The 20,928-nt window shown below is 42.0% G+C and overlaps 1 protein-coding gene across 8 annotated transcripts in view; it reads left to right on the top strand.

Moving 5' to 3' along the window:
- The window catches only part of tp63 (tumor protein p63), a 43,368-nt gene extending 22,541 nt beyond the window's left edge, over window positions 1–20,827 (top strand). For 3 of the 8 annotated variants that reach the window (XM_038303999.1, XM_038304017.1, XM_038303981.1), the window contains 11 exons: window positions 104–352; window positions 10,247–10,433; window positions 10,511–10,626; window positions 11,106–11,215; window positions 11,298–11,422; window positions 11,613–11,695; window positions 11,782–11,906; window positions 15,563–15,708; window positions 19,052–19,199; window positions 19,501–19,594; window positions 19,690–19,986. In XM_038303999.1, the coding sequence (XP_038159927.1) occupies window positions 104–352; window positions 10,247–10,433; window positions 10,511–10,626; window positions 11,106–11,215; window positions 11,298–11,422; window positions 11,613–11,695; window positions 11,782–11,906; window positions 15,563–15,708; window positions 19,052–19,199; window positions 19,501–19,594; window positions 19,690–19,986 (1,680 nt within the window). Of the gene's footprint in view, window positions 1–103; window positions 353–10,246; window positions 10,434–10,510; window positions 10,627–11,105; window positions 11,216–11,297; window positions 11,435–11,612; window positions 11,696–11,781; window positions 11,907–14,818; window positions 15,014–15,562; window positions 15,709–19,051; window positions 19,200–19,500; window positions 19,595–19,689 lie in introns of those variants that run through there. The other 5 variants (XM_038303991.1, XM_038304008.1, XM_038303973.1 and 2 more) reach the window with 4 other exon arrangements.
- The last annotated feature ends 101 nt before the right edge of the window (window positions 20,828–20,928 follow it).

The following is a 20,928-nucleotide window of genomic DNA, read 5'->3' as shown; positions in this document are numbered from 1 at the left end:
GAACAGCTTTCCGTCTTAGCATTTTAATTGTTAAATTAAGAATAAAATCTCTACTCGATTTATTACTGAACTTGTTCTTTGTTGTTGTTGTTTTCCTCACTAGTCGCAGTACACAAACCTGGGGCTCCTGAACAGCATGGAGCAGAACAACGGCTCGACCTCTACCAGCCCCTACAACAACGAGCACGCCCAGAACAGCGTGACTGCCCCATCGCCCTACGCCCAGCCCAGCTCCACATTCGATGCCCTCTCTCCATCACCAGCCATCCCATCCAATACGGATTACGCTGGGCCGCACACCTTCGACGTGTCCTTCCAGCAGTCTAGCACAGCCAAGTCCGCCACCTGGACGGTAAGTCTCATCCCCACTCTATATGTTCTTTTTGCAGAAGAGGCTCCTCCAGTCTTCTCAGGGTTTACTGCTTTTCCAGATACTTCTAACAAGTTTAGCAGAGGTATCCAACCTTCGAAGTCTTAAAAATCAGCTTAAGTCTAATTCCAGTAAAAAACAACTAGTAGTTACTAGTTTTAATCAATAACGATATTGGCATTTCACATAACTTAAAGTTTATTATTATTAGGCTTTAAATAAAAGAAGAATAAAAAGAGGATGCAGTTTAAAAGAAAAAGGTTTTTGTTGTGCATATATTTATAAATATCAATTTGCTCCTGAATCAGTTTTTATCTAAAAAGGAGCCATAGTGGATTGCAAAGTAGGCCTGGGCCAGTTTTTAAGAACATCAAGACTTCATAAATTGATCATTAAGACCTTTCTAGAAGTTCTTTCAGTCTGTTCCAAGTAAAGAGTAGCTCAGTTTTCTCTCTAACCAAGTATTTTGGGGCGCTATACCTCACTCTCACTTATTAAAGAGAGACATATTCGGTTGTTTGGAAATATTTGTATTAGCTGCATGTTTTAGAAGCCGACTGCAGGCTTACTATCCTGACTAGTTTTACTCTATAAAGATCCGAAAGACAAAAACAGAAAACATACATACTAGAAAAGCACTCCTAAAACTAGCATGCGCTTGTATTAGAGTAAAAATAGATCATGTGTTACAGATATTATAAATATATGCTATGTGATATAATGTATTATTTTTAGTTCGCTAGAATATGATATGAGATATAGAATGTTTTATATTATAGATTTTATTTTGTGTGTGAATGTTGTTATAAATATATTTTTATTGGAAGTTTAATATACCAGGATAATCTCTGATTCCTTGCTAGAATATGTTCCTCATTGACTTTAGTTAGGTTTAGGAACCTAAACAGTAAAGACTAAGTTGTTGATCTGTCTCTTTGCCACATTGTCAAAGTCAGTTTGAGGCAAATTCAGGTAAGTTGGTGATTATGAATTGCCTTTTTTCTTTTTTAATAACTGTAATGTTTTGCATCATAACCCTCTTTTTTTTTGCTTCAAATATCTTATCAGCAGTGATGATAAAACAAACCCACACTTTAGTGTTTTTGCTGTCATCGAGTGAATGAGTTTTGCGGGTTACAGGTTAAAGGAACTCCTTTACGTTTGAACTCCTTATCTGACTGCCGATGCTCTAGGCAGATTCAGGTGTACGTTAAAAAGTCATGAGTTTCACAATTGCATTTGGAAAGGGAGGAATGTCACTTTAGATGTATAGCTTCAAATCATGTGTCAACCTCAGGCGGTTATGGTTAACTAGCTGAAAAAAGGGAGGGAGGAAGGGGGGAGCATCACTCACCACAGACTCCATTATCACCACTGGGGACATTTACTGCCCTGTTCTCAACCATGTAACCTACAGGTTAGATTAATCAGCTTATAGAAAATAAAATGTATCCAGTTTAGTAAGAGGTTTATTTTTAGTCCAGCTAAGCAGACCACCTTCTATTTTTTAGAGACTTGGAGGTCTTCCAGGGGTTTTGTTTATTGTGTCTCCTACTTCTCATCTTATCATTCAAGCAGATCAATGGGACCTAACCCAAGGAATGAATCCTTGTTGTGTCTACACATAACATATGGTTTAAATAAAACCTTTTGTTACAAGGAGCCCTTTGAATTGACCCAATTTATTGACTCCAACAGAGAAAAAGAAGCAGCATTTTTTTTGTGACAAACAGATCAAAAAGCTGCACAGATTACTGTTAATGTTGGCTTTTTTTGCTTAGTCGTTTGTTGACACGCCAAAAAAGTATGTTTCCAGTTTTTCCATCCCTTTTATTTTATTTTATTTTTTCAAATAAGATAAAAAGTTTAGTAATTTTGTTTGATTTGCTGCTTGAGACGTTAATTGTTGATCTAATCTGTTTTGTCTTTTGTTTTATTGATTCGTTAATGGTTAGACAGGTAAACCATCTTAGAATTGGATTTTAATCAGTGAATCAGTGATTCCTGGATCCAGTTTAGATCCTGTATTTGAAATTTTTTTTTTGCAAGTACAGTTAGGGTAATACAGATCACAAACTCTAATTTTCAGTTCAGATTTAACAAATCTGTTTCATAGATTAAAACAATAGTGAACAGTCCTAGAATCCAATCTGCATTCAGAAGCTAATCTCATCCCCTCACCACACACAACCAATAAATGAGGCCGTCCTGGTTTCGTATCCCAACCCAGAGACCTTTGCTGCATGTTTTCATCCCTTTCCTATGTGTATACTTTCAAATAAAGGCCACTGGAGCCATAAAATTAAGGTATAAAAAATAAAGCCACCTGTAATAGAAGGTCTGTAGATTTTTTTTTTTAAGTTTGCAGAAAACAGTGAAGATGTAGAAGTTTGAATCTGAATAAGAAGCCCAGAATATTCAGGTCAGTTTGCTCCGGTGTTAATTTTTACCTCCATCTCATAACCAGGTGTTCCCTTTAACATCAAGACTGACAATCAAACCCTTTTTTTTATGTGCAACCCTTTGTTTATCTGTTTATTTTAGTAAATGAGACTTTGTGAATTGTTTTGGAGACAATTAATCATAAAAATTCTTCATCTCATAAATATTATTTAATCATAATTTATCATGTATAATTTTTTTTGATTTTATTCTTTTTTCCATTCATCGTGGTTTTAATCCCTGACTATATCTTGGCCAGTTGTCTGTTATGAACTTGATATAATTATGTGGAAGCTAGAATAACTTGAAGGGACCTTCCTGATGGAAATGTTTTATTTTTTTTATTTAACCTTTATTTAACCAGGAAGTCCCTTAAGATTGAAATCTCTTTTTCGAGGGAGACCTGGCCAAGACGGCACAACAGTTAAAATACAAAAAGAAATCCAACATGGACAAAATCTCACATAGAGGAAAAGACAGGTCACATAGGGCAGTTACTTTTTTGAATTACATGACATTTTAACATGGCCTTAAATTCATTCAATGGGACTAGATCATTTAAATGGAGCAAGTTTTGCAAATTATTCCAGGACCATGGAGCAAAGTAAGAGAAGGATTTCTTCCCCAGCTCAGTAAAAACCATTGGAACCTGGTAAGAGCGCCACCTGGTGGAACGGAGATGAAAATGGCTGGAATTTAGCTTGAGGAGATTACATAAATATGCCGGCAGTTTACCCAACATGGCCTTGTATAGAAAAATATACAAATGAAGTTGTCTACGTAGACTTAGTGACGGCCAGCCTACCAGTTCATACAGCGTACAATGATGAGTACGGGAATAGGAGTTAGTTAAGAAGCGCAGAGCACTATGGTACTAGACTGGGTAGATTCCTTTAAATTAAAGGTGGTCAGAGTGAGAACAAAATGTAGAAATTTACCCGAATAAAAGCCTTCAGAAAGGTAGAAGAAGTATTAATGTGTCCTCGGTTCACCTACAAGTCGGTCAAAGTTCGCCAGCGTTATGTTGACAAAAGAAGAAAACAAGATGAGTCGTTGAATCACAACCAGCTCCTCCTGCTCTCTGATTATGAGTGACAGGCCTGAGGGACAACTGTTGTCCATTGCTCCACCCATTTAGTTGTTTATGTGTCTGATCTGCAACAAAAACATTCTGTTTGTTCTGCCGATGTTCCTTAGCTAACAATAGACAGACAATTGCTGTTAAAAAAAAAAAAACGGTGCTTCAGGTGGTTTTTTTGGAACAAGTCAGGAGGGGAACAACAGCTGCAACATGGAGAATTAGGATGTCACAACTACAAGGATTGCATCACAGACCTTCTGAGACACCGTGATGATTACATAAAGAAATCCTGAATCACCAACATTTTTTACAGACCTGAGCTTTTATTGAGGTCAGGTCTTCCCGTCAGCTCTGATTTAAAATGGTAAAATCGGGGAGTGCTCTCCTTACTCACTCGCCACGCCAAGTGTGGGATTGCATCGTTCACCTAATTCCCACACCGCCTCGCTCATCCCTCTCATTTTCACAGCCCAAAAACAAAAGTGTTTGTCTCATTTAGAGTAAGGTGGTTGAGAGTTGGTTCATGAGAGGCACGCCCCAGAGCCTGCTTTACTACACATCCCATAATAGACATGGGGTGAAACAGACTAGTGTCCCAGAGTCACAACACATGATGTAAGACTGGTTGGTTCGGTCTTACTCAAAGTGGAAAAGCAGCGGATTACCGTGCTTAATGTTGTTACACTGGATGAAGGGCAGATCTCCCAACAAACACCTTGACTTAATGTTTACCGATTTACAAAGAAATATTGCTTAAAACACCTGCTTTACTTTGCAAAAATTATAAATACTCTGTTGAGTCTGCAGATTTTTCTTCTAACATGTCTTCTAAGAGATAAAATGGACTTAAAAATAAACTAAAAGCCAAATTTTTTTGCAAAAATTTGCATAAAATGTTGTATTTTTATTGAAATTTTGTCTTTCAGCCTTCCTGTGTCCGTAGCCTACAATAAAGTTTAGCTGTAATAATTTTTCAAATTTGCATCAGTCATTAGTAGTGAGACACGGTGGTAGCACTATTATGCTGAGGGCTGTTTTCTGGCTGAAACAAGGGGGTGGGGGAAAGAAGAAATAAATTGCTCTGTCTTCCTGTCAGCTTTTAGCTACGCTTATATTGACATAAGTAACTGGAGTCTCAATATTTAAATATTGGCCGTTTCATTCCAATTACTAGTTTGGAATTAAACAATCTGATTATATATACATTTTAAATTTTTTTTTATCTGAATAAATTTCAGTCAAATGGAGAACTTGTGTGCGTCTAAGCACGGCTACTGTCAGGTGTCTGCAAGAAAGCTGGCACTGAATGTACTTTCTTTTCATTGATCCTAATGAAACATGACTTCATTTGAGGATTATTTATGTTTTAAAACGAAAACTTTCAGAATTAGAAAATCTAGGAGGGAAAAGGAATAAGGACAAGAAATGAGCAAGAGATGTGTAGAATCAGGATGGGAGCAGCCTCTTGTTGAAGAGAGCTTAAATAAAACAAGGGTGTGAATTGATGCAATCTGGAGTTTGTGGTTCCTCCCCTTTGTTTGATGTAATTTTTTTCCTACCAATAGATTTTATGCATTTCTTATTATTGTGCTGAATTTAGCATCCAGTAGCATCAAAAATTGGTTTAAGACTTGTTAATATGGTGCGGTTTTATAATTTCTAACAGAGTTGTGTGCATGTGCCGCACGGGTTAAACCCATCTCAGCTTTGCTGGGCTTTCAACCTGGATCTGAAGATTAATGGGACTAATAACATTCATCAGCCATGACAGCTCTGCCTCACTTAATTATAATTCTTGTTCTGCTGATTTTCCTCATGGCCTCACAGGGAGTCCTTTTCAGCGCTCCTCTGCAGAGGCCTACCTCATGCTAAAGACGAGTGATTATAGTGTCGGTTCTCATCTTGAAGAAGGCTCCCTCATCTGATCTCAGGAGCTCTTTCTCAAAGCTCCCCTAATCTCAGCCCAATAGCTCAATTGCCGGACTGACGGACGGATGGCAGAGAGCCACCGAAGATGTCACCAGCGCAGCTTTGCTTGCTGCATAGATCTGCTAATGCTCCCTTTTTGAAAGCTTGAGGGATCTTCCACAGGACTTATTGGACTGTGTACTGTACTTTTTGATGACTGTTCTTATGGAGACACACCTAATCCCTAACCCACACCTTAACCTCTTCCTGTCTAGAATGACACACACACAGTAGACGCACAACACGTCAACTCTTCCCAGAATGTCTCCCACACAGCGCTCTTTCCGACAAACCCTCACCCATTGGTCAGAGGAAAGCAGAAGGTCAAACGAATGAGCGGCCTGGCGATGTATAATGAAGTGTCTCAAATAAGGCGACCATTGTCAGCTCAAAGATTGGTTGTGTTTGCTGTGTGTATTATCTGCCACCAAGCGCGGTCAAAGGAGAGGAATGTCATGGTCTGGGCTATCACTGGGACTCTGCAGAGCTCAGAGGGATTACAGTAATGGATTGAGGGCCTGTAGGTAATACTTGTGTAAATACTACGTGCCTCTTTTCTGAACCCTGTGCTCTCGTAGAGAGCTCTTGTCTCTTTTTGAGGAGAGTTAAGCTTGATGGCTGGATCTCACATTGCGCCGGAGGAGGAGGAGGAGGGCCTGTGAATGCTCAAAGAGAAGAGTGTTCCAGCGAAAGGCGGCAAGACGCAGCTTGCCCCTGGAACATCTGCGGGCCCGTCCCACGCCTCGCAAAATTGGGCTGAGACTTGTTTGTGTCAGGGAGCTTGTCACGACTCGCCCGTCAAAGCAAGACAAGCCCTGAGAGCTTTAGATGGGAAAAGGTGGAGGGGAAATTTTTAAAGGAAGAGTTGGAAAGATTTTATGACAGCTTTGGGATCTCTCCATGATCGTCATGGAAAAGCACGTTCCTCTATAGCTACAGTTACCAGACTCATTTTTTGGCTGGGTGCTAAGAAACCTAGCATGTTCTTCTTCTTCCATTGTTGTGTTTCTTTTTTTTTCACTCTTTTGTCTGTTCCCTCCCCTAATTCCTGTAATCAGTTTTCCTTCTCTGTCATTTTCATCTCTGTCTGTTTGTAGTTGCAATAAGAAGGAATATTTTCCCCCAACACTGTAAGGCAACCAGACCCACGAAACCTTTTTACTTAGAATAAAATTAGACATAATTTGATGTCAGTTTAACAGTTTGGGTTTGATGGCTGTTGTATTGCTTATTTTCTCACCCAAAAGGGTTGAGGAAGGGGGGGAGTGATGTGTATTGGATCTCCAGCCTACGAGAGGCCACAGGGCAGCGCGCAGGTTAGCCTCAGGACGCGTGTCATCACCGTGATCGGGTGGTCGAGATAAGTGCTGCTGACGACGGGCGAGCATTTTCTACACGGGGGGGATGGAAGCATCGTGCTACCCTCAACAATGTTTTATTCGTTTAAAGTTTTGCTCTAAGAAGCAGTTTATTTCCTCTGCCTCTTAAAAAAAAGGAGGAAAGGGGAAAAAAAGCAAACTTTTTGGGATTATTGTTGATTTAAACAGGTTGGTGAGAAGCTCCAGGCATGACATGACATGTCAGGTATGAAGAAGACAAGACCAGAGGCGCCAAACAGTGCTTGTTTAAGGCCTGATGTTTGTCAGGACTTGACTCCTGCATGCGCCCGCAGCGCCTGTCAGGGAGAGAGGAACGCTACAGCTGTGGGCCTGCCTCAACCTGCGCTGCAAAGGAAGTGTCTTCTTCTCTCTTTTTGGGGAGAGTTCAGCAGGATTTTAGAAAGAAGAGGCACACAAACACGAAGGTTTTAAACTCCATGCAAAGTCGCCTCGGCAGTCTCCTGCTCCCATTCTGCTTGTTGGCTTCCACTAACAGGCCATAAACAGCTTCTTCAGGTTTGTTGCGTTTCGTGGCTCGCTGCCACGCGTGGATGTCCAGCGGCGAATCACGTGCGATGGCTGCAAACAGTTTTTCTTTGAAATGAATGTGATTAAACAGCTCTGCTTTGTGCGCCGTGTTGTTTCTGGGCTGTGTAATTCACATTGTGACCAATGAAAGGCCCATAATTACATGTTAAGATCTTAGCGCCGCGCCCTGTGTGAGCCACTGGATCCCATCAGTCAACCGGCCGTCCTCCACCCTGAACGCTGCCTGCTGCTCCCAGCAGCACCTCCTGCGCTCGCTCCCCTCTCAGCAAACGGCACCAGCAGCACATAGCTGTGCTCTTAAAGTTTGTAGCCTGAGGGCTGGGATGATTCTCTGCTCTGAGTTTGCGCTTCTATGTGATTTGAGGTGAAAGACAAATGAGATATTATCTAACCAAACTTTAAACGTCTGATTAGATTATTGTGCTTCGACTTTTGTTGTTTTTTTTGTCTTAAGCTGAATAAATCCAGCTATCTGTTATTTTCTCCAACCACCATAAAACAACCCTTTTTTTCAGGCAGCACTTCTTGTCTTACTTTTCGCCTCTTAATCCTCGGCTCCCCTCTGTTCCCCAGCCCCTGCGCTTGGCTTCTCCACCTCATTTAGCTGATTGACAGAGCCGTACGGGGAGTATCAGGTTAGAAGCGAGGAGACAAGCACCACTATTTATCTTAAGTCCTTTTTTTCCCTTCTTCTTCTTAAGGAGAAATAGTTATTTGAAAAAAAAACAAAAAAACATTTAGATTTAAAAGTCACTGAATTCTTTTAAGTTACAATCCTTTTGTGTTTAGGTTTTGTTTTATTTCAGTTATCTACATGGAGGGAATTTAAACACATTGTGAAACAGCAAACAGTTCGCAGTGAAATTGAAAGCATTAATCAGCCCTCTTTACTTTAATGCCCTTGAATAAAATCCACTAAAACCAGAAATCCACCCTTTTATGCAGAGTGTGGTGCAGCTGCAAACCACTAAAGACAATAATCAGGAACCTTAACTGACTCTGGAGGAGCTGCAGAGTTTCCTGGGGATTTGAGGCTCTGTATGTTTTCCTGACCTGCAGGAAAACAATAAAAACCATAACTTCAGCTTCTTTGCATGTGAGGATTCAGTTCTAGAGAGTACTGACTTAGGGAGGCTAAGAATCAACCTAAATGGCCATGTTTGCGTGCACAAACACGTGATTTTGTTTCAGTTTTCCATCACTCACATGAAAAAAAGACAGGATAAAGGAAACAGGAAAGGAGTAGTATGCAAAATAGCTCTTTATGTAAGTGCATAAAACAGCTTAAACCCATGCATCCCGTCATGTGTTGGTCTACTACATAAAACACATTTCTTACATGTGAAAAAAGCTTTGGATGCTTTATCAAGGCTGTGATTTGTTTAGTCAGAGTTAAAAGAACTGCTGGTTTGGTTGGTTTTCTTGGTAATAAACAGGTTTTGCTTGGAGGGAAGAGTAAGATGTGTGTGTGCCAAGTTTGTGTAACATTACAAATCAACACATCCTGGTTCAGGAAAAATTCCCCGATTCCTTGGAATCTTATGTTGCGTTATTATCAAACAGCCCCTGGCGTCTTCCTTACTTTTTTTTATTATTATCTTAAATGTGCTTTTTTTTCTCTCTCTCTCTCTTTCTCTCTAAAATGAAGCTGACAGGAAAATATTCACCTCCACCCCCAGCCTGTGTCTTCTGCACACAGAGGATTTAAAGCTCTGCTTACATAGCAGTGATTTGAATGGTTTGTTTACACAGTTGGGTTGCGCCTATTAGTAACAATTCAGTCTTTTCTGATGGCTTACTGCTTATCAATCCCAGCAGTGCCAGGGATCAAGGCACATCCATTATTTATGACTTTTGGCTCGCACACCTGAACGCCAGCCAGTTTGCGTTTGAGCAACCATCACATTTCGGCATCAGTCACGGATGGATCTCGCGATTAGGCCTCCACTCCTGCACTCAGACCTAGAAGCGATTCATTTTCATCCAAGCGCACAAGTAGGACCTGCAGCCATCCTAATATGCAGCTAAAGCCTGCCAGCCCGCTTCAGAAGAGCTGCTCTGTATGATGAGTAGCCATCAGATGCTCCCGCCTCTTAAGATGAAAGCCAGGACCCCTGTTTAATTGCTCCTGGAGGGGGTCCATTTTATGGCGGAAGTCCCAGAGGCTCTCTCTAAGACATCTTTGAGGTTACCAATTCACACTTGTTGCAGCAAACCTCCTGTGTGTTTATTTATGTAGGTCATAATCACAGTGTTGCATTTATCCCTTTTTTCTCCAGGGCAACCAGAGGTGTTCAGTTGGGGGCAACAGGTGTTGCAAAGATAAATCTGTTGGAAATAATAAATGCAAACTGTGAAAAAAAAAATCTGAAGCAGCCTCAGAGCAGAGAGCACTTCCTGTTTGCTGCACCTGGTTTGAAACGTTTGAAGCTCTAATGTTTGTCCTTCTCTTTCTAGTACTCTACAGACCTGAAGAAGCTCTACTGCCAGATCGCAAAGACCTGCCCGATTCAGATTAAAGTGCTCACCCCACCGCCGCAGGGCGCCGTGATCAGGGCCATGCCCGTGTACAAGAAAGCTGAGCACGTGACGGAAGTGGTGAAGCGCTGCCCGAACCATGAGCTGAGCCGCGAGTTCAACGACGGTCAGTAAGAAATCTCCCCTGGCTTGTTGTTTGTGACGGGAGGCAACGTTTATTGACAGAGGTCGCTCCGCCAACAGGTCAGATCGCGCCACCCAGCCATCTGATCCGGGTGGAGGGAAACAGCCACGCTCAGTACGTGGAGGACAACATCACTGGACGGCAGAGCGTGCTAGTGCCGTACGAACCACCGCAGGTGAGTCCATCGTTTTAAGGGTCTCACACTTTGCAAGAATAGAACTGGAGAATAAAACCCATTTTATGAGCATTTTTTATGATAGGCAAACACATTAGGGGTTCAGTGCATGCAAGTTTTAAGGATGTGTTTGAGGCATTTTACCAAATACCTCCACTAATCAGAGGAAAATCATTTGTGCTCTGATTTAAAGTCTTCCCCATGAGAACTAATTTCTGCTTTTTTTTTGTATACTTGCAAAATTGATCTAGATCCATGCGATGATTGTTTGGAGATGCTTTCCTTAATTAATAAGAAAGCTGCTAAATTAAGGATGATAGTATGAAAAAAAGGTTTTTACAGCAGGATATCAGCTTTAAAATGTAAAACATACTTATAAAATGAAAGACTTTTAGCAGGTTTTATGTGGAGATGTTGACCAAAGTTCAAACGGAAAGAATAAATCTGATTTCTGTCTCCGTCTTTGTTTTCTTCTTCAGGTCGGGACCGAATTTACAACAATTCTATATAATTTTATGTGCAACTCGAGCTGCGTGGGCGGAATGAACCGGCGCCCAATCCTCATCATCGTCACCCTGGAGACCAGAGAGTAAGACACACTTTATGGTTCTCAGTAGCCCGTGGCGTCCGTTTAGTTGGTGTCTGACTGAGGCTCGGTCTGCTCTGTGCAGTGGACAGGTTCTGGGCCGCCGCTGCTTCGAGGCCAGGATCTGCGCCTGCCCGGGCCGAGACCGCAAGGCGGATGAGGACAGCATCCGCAAGCAGCATGTAACGGACAACTCAAAGAGCAGTGAGGGTACGAAGCGCCGTAAGTAGGGCTGGGGCTGGTGACGGGCTGATGAGCTTTGGCTTTATGTGACGTGTCTCAGACACTAACAGCACCCCTCCGTCTGCTCCGCTGCTTGATTCTCCTCCTGTTCTGGCTCAGGCTTAGAGTTCAGCGCTACACCAACCTTTACTCACTCATTTTTCTCTCCGCTTTTCAGCTTACCGCCAAATTTCCCAAAGCATCCAGATGTCCACCATCAAGAAGAGACGGTCAACGGATGAGGAAGTTTTTTGTTTACCAGTAAGCCTGAATTGCTGTTTATCTCCTAAAATCAAAAACTGTTTCAGCTCAGAACCTCTTCTTGACTGACTCTGTTCCGCCCGCAGATCAAAGGTCGTGAAATCTACGAAATGCTGGTGAAAATCAAGGAGTCACTGGAGCTCATGCAGTTCCTGCCTCAGCACACAATAGAGTCGTACAGACAGCAGCAGCAGAACCTCCTTCAGAAACAGTGAGTACTCGCTGTGATTCCTCTAAAGAAGTAGCAGCAGTGGTGGAAATGCACCGATCATCTTCTGGGGCCAGTTTGGATCTCTGATTAGGGACATTTCAGGGAAGCCGTTATTATTTCACTTTCTATAAATGCACTATAAGCGCCATGAAACAGGCAAGAGACTGCTGTTCTATTCAGTTTGTCTCTGTTATTAAATAAACCCAATTAATACATAAAGGGACCAGAATTAAAAGCATTTATAATATATCTATAGGCAAAGGCGATTTAGATGATTTGTTTTCCTAAAATTAGCAATCAGCTTGTTCACCTTTTCTGACTGCAAGCATCAATTCATTAACTACAAAGTCGTAAACATCTCCAAGCCAGACATTTTCCATAATAAAATCTCCAAAGGATAAAGTAGAAACACTTTAGGCAGTGTTTAGCCCACATGACCCATGTACGTATTCCTTAAGGGTTTGGTTATAGTCCCGCAGCAGTGTGTAGGGGTGTAAATAATAATCGTTTTGTATCGATGCATCGATCCAGCAGCCAACGATCCGATCCATCGACACATCTGCATAAGTATCGATTAATTTTTTTGTTGTTGTTTTTTTTCCTCCACTCTACTTTTATCCACTTGCTCCTGGACGTAATTCTGACTCCCGTGCTGCGGTAGCTTTAAACCTATTTTGCCCTCCTACCTCGCTTCCTTTAGCCCCTATCCTCTTTCCACATGCACACACACTCGCGTAAACACTAGGCAAGACAGACGTGGCTGAGGAAACGAAGATGATATCGAAAATAAACAAATTGTTGGGTCAGGAAATCGATACTGAATCGAATCGCCATGATGGGTGTGATTTACTAGCCTCGTGAGACCATCCTGATCTCGCGAGCTTTCAAGGTTTCACTCGCAGATCAGTCTGGAGACTCTCCGTTACAGAAAATTTGGAGCCGTTCACCAAACGAACGTCCAATCAGCGTTGGCTTTGAGGCGGGTTGAGGTGTGACGCAACGAGAAGCGCGACAGTTCAGTCTAAAGAACATGGTGGCTTCAGCCGATGAAACTAGCGTTAGCGTGGCTATCGAGCAAGTTTTATCGGAATTACAGATTATTTCTTCACTGAAAGAAGAGCAAAACACTGCTCTCAGAGGAAGGTTTCCAGATGGTAATGCGAGCAAATCCATCTGGCGGAGTCAGGTTAGTGATTTACACCCCCAGCAGTGTGTCACAGTGAGCTTGTCGCAGATATTTTTGATTTATGCCCAATTTTGAAGCATGGTCTGTGCTATGTTATTCCACGCAACAACGCAAAAGGGACAATCACCAACTAGCTGTGAGTCTAGATATGGCCGAGGCAGTGAGGAAGGGGGGGCAAGTTTGTGCGACAACGGAGGGACATGAGGGCGAAAAAAAGCGTGGATCCAGGTGGAAAAAGAGTCCCAGCGTTCTTGCGCATCTCTCACTTCTAGTTGGTCCGTCTTCACAAGTCGATTTCCACAATGGTGGTCATACAAACAAAACAAGCCGGTAAGCTACCAAACAGGAAATACGCATAGTGTAGAGCGGATGTAGATTTAACCAATCAGAGGCCTCCTGTCTGCAGTCACCTAAATTTTTGGAGAGGTGCAGCAGAGTGTCTGCGGAAAGGGCGGAAGCATATCTGCGTGAACTGCGACACATGCAGACAACCTGGTTTCTGAGCATAAAACAGCCTTTTAGTCCTCGATGCGGCCGACCAGGGTTCGATTCCGACCTGTGGTCGTTTGCCGAATGTCTCTCCCCACTCTCTCATACCCCCTTTCCTGTCAGCCTAATGTCCAAAAAAAAACTAACGGAAAAAAACCTGAGCCACTAGTGCCAAAAGAAGCTACAAAAAAAAAAAAAAAAGTAAAAACCTGTTGTTGCTCCTTCTGTTAGCTCCCTCTTCATCGTGATCAAATTAAAGACGGTTTTCTTAGCGGTTGAGCTGAAAACCAGCCAATCCTGGCTCACCAGCTGATCATCAGTGCATTTCTACCTCCTAGATTTAACTCCTTCCTCGTTTTCTGTCTCTGCTTCCTAAACGGCATGTTTTACTGACCGACCCCAGCTGAATGCCACTAACTAACTGATCTGTTGCTGGAGGATTGGATGATGAAAAAGTGGCTTAGAAAAAACATCTGATGTTCTGCAGCTGCAGAGAAGCTAAAGCTGCCAGCCTGGCGTTAAAAGCTGCCAGACGGGACGGGAGCCAAAGCTGATGAATGGTGACAAGTGTACCTGTCTGTGTCTCTGTGAAGCGAGAAGGTTTCAGTGGTACATGATAGTATCTCTGGGTGCTCTGCCAGCTTCATCTGTTGGCCTCGGCGTTGTTAAAAGATGCTCCAGTTTTCCTCCCACCGCCTGTTTAACTTAAACCCATAGAACCCAGGAGACAGGCCTGCCATGGTAATTACTGCTTACGGACAGGTTCCCCATTAAGGGGCTGACAGCCGCGCTGTGAGGTCATGCTTACATCGCCTTTGTTTTTTTCTGCTTCCTAGCAGCTCTGCAGCTCCAGACGTTTAGCAGATCGAGTATCAGTTGGTTCCAGTCCAGAACAATGTTTGGACTTTACTCCCAGCTTCCTGGTTGTTTCTAGAATCCTAGTTGCTGCTCTGGTTGTTAGTGTTTAATTCCCCCTGCATTCACATGAACCCCCCCTATCTGTGAATTGCCTGGTGATGAAAAGCTGTGATGTGTGTGTGTACGCTGCCATCTTCTGGCCGGTTAGCTGTACTGCAGTGGTTTGGTTGTAATGTCTGTGAGAAGTTTGTGATCCAACTCTGTTTACTTTCCTGTTTCCTTCACCCCTGTGGACCTCCACAGTGTCTGTAGCTGCTTTCTCCTCCTGCAGTGAGCCCTTACTCCTGCTCTCTCTCTTGTCTCTGGTTCCTCCCTGCAGCCTGATAAAAAGCCGACTGGGTAGCCAGCTCCTGGAGTCTGCAGGAGAGCAGAGGCGGCGCAGCAGCTCCTCCTGAAACTCAGCACCACATTCCTCCTCCTCATCTTCCTCCGACCTACTCCAACCTCCTCTCTGTCTACTTTTTCTGCCATTTTTTCCCCCCTGAACTGTCCTTTCTTCTGGGATGTCCCCTCCTCATTTTGCTGGACAGACTTGTTTGACTGAGTTGCATGCCGTTTGTGAAGCGTTCCCGTCTTTCAGCCTTTAGGCTGAGGTTTGTACAGGAACACCGCCTGATTGTTTTGTTTTTTTAAACTTGTATTTGAATACAGAGATACGTAAATAAATGTTTGGAGCCTTTGCATTGTCATGAGAGCTGGACTCAAACCTTTCTGTTGGTTTTGTTTTTTTGATTGTAAAGACATAAGTAAAAACTATTTGCTAGTGCAGGTCATGTCTTTTAAAGTCACTGCAGGACAGTTTGTGTGTTGAACATGGCTTCTTTGTAGATCAAGCTTGAGATGTGCACCATGTGACTCTCTGTTTGAAACAGATCATTTTATCCTGCTGACTTCTGCACTTTCATAATCTAATGGAATAAATGGCTTTTCCTGATGGTGTTTGATTCTCTTTCTGTTAATGAAAAAGAAAAGCAATAATCATGAAGTAAAGCAGAATGCGTATGAGAATGAAGGGATTCAGAGATGTTTCTAACAGCCGCTCACCTCCTCTCTCCTGCTCCAGGCCCTCCATGCAGTCCCAGCCCTCCTTCGGCTCCACCTCCCCGACTCACGGAAAAGTCAACAAGCTTCCGTCTGTGAGCCAGCTCATCAACCCCCAGCAGCGCAACACGCTCACCCCTTCCAGCATGTCTGGAGGCCTCACAGACAGTAAGTGTTCCTGTTTCTCTTCTTCAGCTGTCTGTCCGCTTCACATGCTCCCAAACCAAACCATCAGGACCTCCTGCATGTCCGAGCATAAATCCTCCCTCCCCTTAAAAAAAAAGCTTCAGATGTTGCCGCTGGACTTCTAGGAAGTTTCTCGCTAACAGAATTGATGCACCAATCAGAGCTCTTTAAATAAACTGCAGAGACGGAGTCGTCTAAAAGGAGCAATGACCAACCATAATGATCCATCTGATAACCTGATGAATGAACCGCTAGAGAGCCGCCTCCCTCCAGGAATCTGCAAACATTTACACGATTCATTGACTGGTTTTAATTATAAAGGAGACTACAAAACGATCGATTGTTCATCTTTATCCAGAGTGGAGGCGACGACACACTGTGAGAAAACCAGAGGTTTTACACTGCAAAAAATATACATCTAAGCCATTTTTTCCTTAAAAAGAAGTAACTTTTTTTCTTGAATTGAGGAGGAAAGGGAGATACTTTGCCAATGGAACAAGACAATTTACATTTAAAATCAGAAAAAACATTTGCTTTGTCTCATTTTAAGTGCACATTATCTAATTATTTTATTTTAGGAGTAAAAATACTCATTCCATTGGCAGATCATCTTATTTACCTGCTCAAATTAAGGGTAAATACACTAAATTTAAGACATTTTTCCTCATTTCTAGATCATTTTTGCAGTGTACTGCTGTTAAAGTAGAAACTAAATGACTTTAGTAAGACTAAATGGCTGCTCAAGTGCTGAGTCACTGTTGGTTCGTAAAAATCTGACTTCATGTTTAAAATGATGTAATTAGACAAGTGAGAGCAGATTCTGCTTTTACAAATTTTATAATTAGACAAAAGAATTAAAATAATAAGATTTCAAAATATTTGGTGCAGAAGGAACAATTCTGCACTTGCTTGTTAGGAAAGGATAAAGAACCTCCTCTGATAATATCTGCTGGATTTTCTCCTCATTTTAAAGTAGCTCAGGTTATTTCTGGCAGCTGGAGTAACCAGAAAAATAAAGACTAGTGAGAATCTAACAAGAATTTTACATCATTAAAAGTAAAAAGTAAAGTAATACTAATCCTAAAAATGATGATATTGGACAAACTTATTTTTTTTGCCATCTGTATTGGCCGATATTTGCCGATTGATACATTTTTTGTTCCTTAATTTTTGTTTAAAATGAAACCTATGTAACATTTTAACCTTTGCATCTTTGTTATCATGTAAATTGAGGAAAAGGGAATATTAGCTCCAAGAATCTGCTTTCAAATATCAACAAAACTTCTCAGGTATCTGTTCGACTGCTGTCTAAATAATCCTAATCAGCCTTAAGCCGGGCTTACACTGAACGATTTTTTGCCCTTTTTCGGGACGACTTTCCTGTTGTGCAACAGTTTTTCAGCCTGATCGTGCGTGTCGTGTACAGGGGGTAACCAGGGGCGATCAGCCTCTTACAACCAGCTCCTGATCAGGAACCATGAGGTCAGGAGAAAATCAAAGATGTTTGATTTTCAGTCGACTGTCGTGGACAAATCGCTATTCTTCTTCTTCCTCTCAGATGAAAACACAGAAGCATGGCGGGGGTGCGAGTGAAATCGAGTTCTTTCTGTAAAATTGACAGATCGTAGTAGCCACGTTTGCTCAGTCATGTTTTTTTCTAAATACGTCGTCGCCTTTTCTTTTTAGGGCTTTCAGCACAAATTGCACAAATCGCCATGGCAGTGCGTTTTACTCTAGTGAGCTTCATGTTCCTATTCTACTCATTTGGCGTCTGGATAGACGAGTCCAAGCAGCACCACCTCACTGCACTGGAAAAATGATCTAGAAATAAGTAAAAATTTCTTAAATTAAGTGTATTTACCTTTAATTTGAGAAGATAAATGAGATAGTTTGCCAATGGAATGAGTATATTTACTCTTAAAATAAGATATTTGATCATATGCACTTGAAATAAGACAATGCAATTGTGTTTTCTTATTTTAAGTGTAAATTGTCTTGTTCCATTGGCAAAATGTCTCTTTTACCTCCTCAATCCAAGAAAAAATTAACTTTTTTAAAGAAAAAATTACTTATGTAAATTTCGATTTTTTCCAATTCACACTGTACGACAAAACCGTGCGGTTTCATCGTACAGTGTGAGCTGTAGCTGCGTGAAACTTTTTGTACTTAGCTACAGCTCACACTGTACGATGAAACCGCACGGTTTAAAAGTTCACAGCTCACGATGTATGTTCTTACACTGTACGACCCGACGTTCTGATGCGATCTACCTGCTCACACTGGACGTCCAGAAACCACAGATCTGGAAGAAGAAGAACTCCCTCGTTTGCACATGCTCTGTGTGTTAGGTTCTTGTAAATCAGCTCATAGCTTTGCTTCAACAGCAGGATTCGCTCAGGAACACCTTATGAGGACTGATTGAATTTTTAACATCTTTGTTTTTCTCCTGACCTCATGATTCCTGATCGGAAGAAGGTGGTGAGAGGCTGATCGCCCCTCCTTACCCCCCGTATACGACACGATGCAGGATGAGGCAGAAACTCAGCCTGATCCCCCCAAAAAACATAGCACGACTTGAGAATCGGCCCGAAAAGGGCAAAAACCGTACAGTGTACGCCCGCCTTACAAAGCCTGGATCAGTTGGTCTCTACCTAAAAGCATTTTACCTCTTAAAGTAAGTCACCTAAATCTAACTACACTGGAATAACAATCCAGAAATAAGTAAAAATGTCTTAAATTACGGGTATTTACCCTTGATTTGAATCGGTAAATCAGATAATTTTTCCAGTGGAGTTAGTATTTTTACTTTTAAAATAAGATAATTAGATAATATGCACTTGAAATATGTCTTGTTCCTATGGCAAAATGTCTCTTTTATTTCCTCAATTCAAGACCAAATGCACTTATTTTAAGGAAAAATGACTTATCTAGATTTAAATTTTTTCCAGAGTAGTAACTACTCACCTATAGAGAGAACACACAGTGTCAGACCAAACAAAACGATCACAGAGTTGACCTTAAATTGACGATTAGCTCTGTTAAATTCTGACCTAATCTGGCAGATTTCAGATATTTTCCCTAATCCTGCATCAGGAAGCTGATGTGTGAATTTATCCTCTAGTCTGGAGTCCCGCTCCCTGTTGGCGGCGGCTGCATGCATTGCTTATATAGGCTGTTAACCGACTCCGCTCCCGGACGCTCTCCTGGTGCATCTCTGATATAAGCCCCGCCCCCCTCGCTCCCCACCGATTTCAGCTGGCATGACGTTTCCTTTCCACCCAGAGCAGTGAGAGAAGGCTCACGTTAGCTCCCTTTGTCTCTGCAGTGACTCCCATTATGGGCTCCCACCTCCCCATGAGTGCTGACATGAGTTCACTGAGCCCCACACACGCCCTGCAGCAACAGCTGCCCCTGGTGCCCTCCTCCCACTGTACCCCCCCTCCTCCATACCCCATGGACAGCAGCATCTCCAGGTACCTAAGCACCGCCTGCATCCTCGCCGCTTCACTGACTTGTTGTCCTTTTTGGTTTTATTTTACCTTTTGGTGCCTTTAATCACGCAGGAAGAGATGTTATTTATTCAGTGATATTTACACATTTGGTTTTATTTTCACAGCAACACACTTTGATAGAACACTTTAGTTTCAGATTTTTCATTTGTGGTCACAGCATGAGCTAAAAAGGAGGAGGATTTATGGAACCTGAATGTTTTTACGTACATTATTGGTTTGATGTCAGAGGAGATCAACAGCTGTCCTCCTTCTCCCCCTGCAGCTTCCTCCTACGGCTGGGCTGTGCAGGCTGCTTGGATTACTTCACAGCACAAGGCCTAAGCAACATGTACCAGATTGAGAACTATAATTTGGAGGTGAGCCCTTGCCTATCCAACACGAGTCATATGGGTTAGAGAGAAGAGTGGCTCGGCCTGCGATTACTAACGCTCCCCTGTGTAATGACCATTAGGACCTGTCCAGGCTGAAGATCCCTGCAGAGTTCCAGCACATCATCTGGAAGGGCATCATGGAGCACCGACAGGCCATGGATTTTTCCCCTCCTCCACACATAGTTCGCACCTCCAGCGGAGCCTCCACAGTCAGTCTGGGCTCCTCCGAGGCGCGGGGCGAGCGGGTCATAGACGCCGTCCGATTTACTCTGAGACAAACTATTTCGTTCCCGCCTCGCGACGAGTGGTCCGACTTCTCTTTCGACTTGGATTCTCGCCGCAACAAGCAACAGCGCATCAAGGAGGAGGGGGAGTAAGCCCACTTTGCGCCTGCCGTCAATATCCCCAGAAGCTCATTTCACCCCCATTTATGGAACATTTCATTTCGGCGCAAAGGATCCGTATACCGACTGCCGGGATGCACTTATTCTCAGTTTTGTACTGCTTCGGTATTATTTTTGATTTCTTAAAAGCACTTAAGAAATGTGGAGTATTTCAATTTTGCTTTGTAAAATGTCACAGACTGTGTTAGTTAAACGTGACATGAAGCTTGGTTGGGTGGATGCTTCTGCTTTTGGACCTGAGAGTCATTTTCCTGTTCTGTTACCCGGGTTTAGGTACATTTACTACATTTATTTGAGTTGATCTTAACATTTCATGTGTCCCTTTAAATAAGAAGTATTATGTAACAGAGAAAAAACATCTCTGCTTTATCTTTTTGTGTCACCTTATTCAGGCATGTTCCACTGAGGTCGTTCATTTAATGTAGCCACATATAGGCCTAATGCTTTTGACCCAGTATTTTAATGTTCTGCCATGACTGATGTCTTTTTTTTTTATGTTTTGTTTACTGCAATTCAACTCAATGTTTCAAATGTGTATGTTTTGTAAATATACCCTACGGTACTTTTTTTTAGTTTTGTTTAAAAAAAACCAAATAAAGTTCTATATTTGCTTTATTGCATGTTAGAATCTTGTCCTTTTTTTTTTTGAAAACATGTTTTGTTTTAATGTTAAAATCTGGATTTTTTTTAATCACATCTGGAGGAAGATTGATGATGTAAAAATCGGTGTGGAATGAAAGAATAATCAGACTTCTTGTTTAATTACTTTTGTGGCATTTCTTTTAGATTCTGAGTCTTTGGTGGAACAAATAAAAGGGTAATTTCATACGTCTGGCCAACAGACCATCTGTATTGTTCTAAACTTGTACCACATTGAACAGATTTAGACATTTTGTTTTCAAATTTGGTAGATTT

The sequence above is a fragment of the Cyprinodon tularosa genome, unplaced genomic scaffold (assembly GCF_016077235.1).
Source record: "Cyprinodon tularosa strain WSP-4 unplaced genomic scaffold, ASM1607723v1 ctg114, whole genome shotgun sequence".
Taxonomy (NCBI): Eukaryota; Metazoa; Chordata; class Actinopteri; order Cyprinodontiformes; family Cyprinodontidae; genus Cyprinodon; species Cyprinodon tularosa.
Note: the sequence above shows the minus strand (reverse complement) of the source record. Positions and strands in the feature narration are given on the sequence as shown.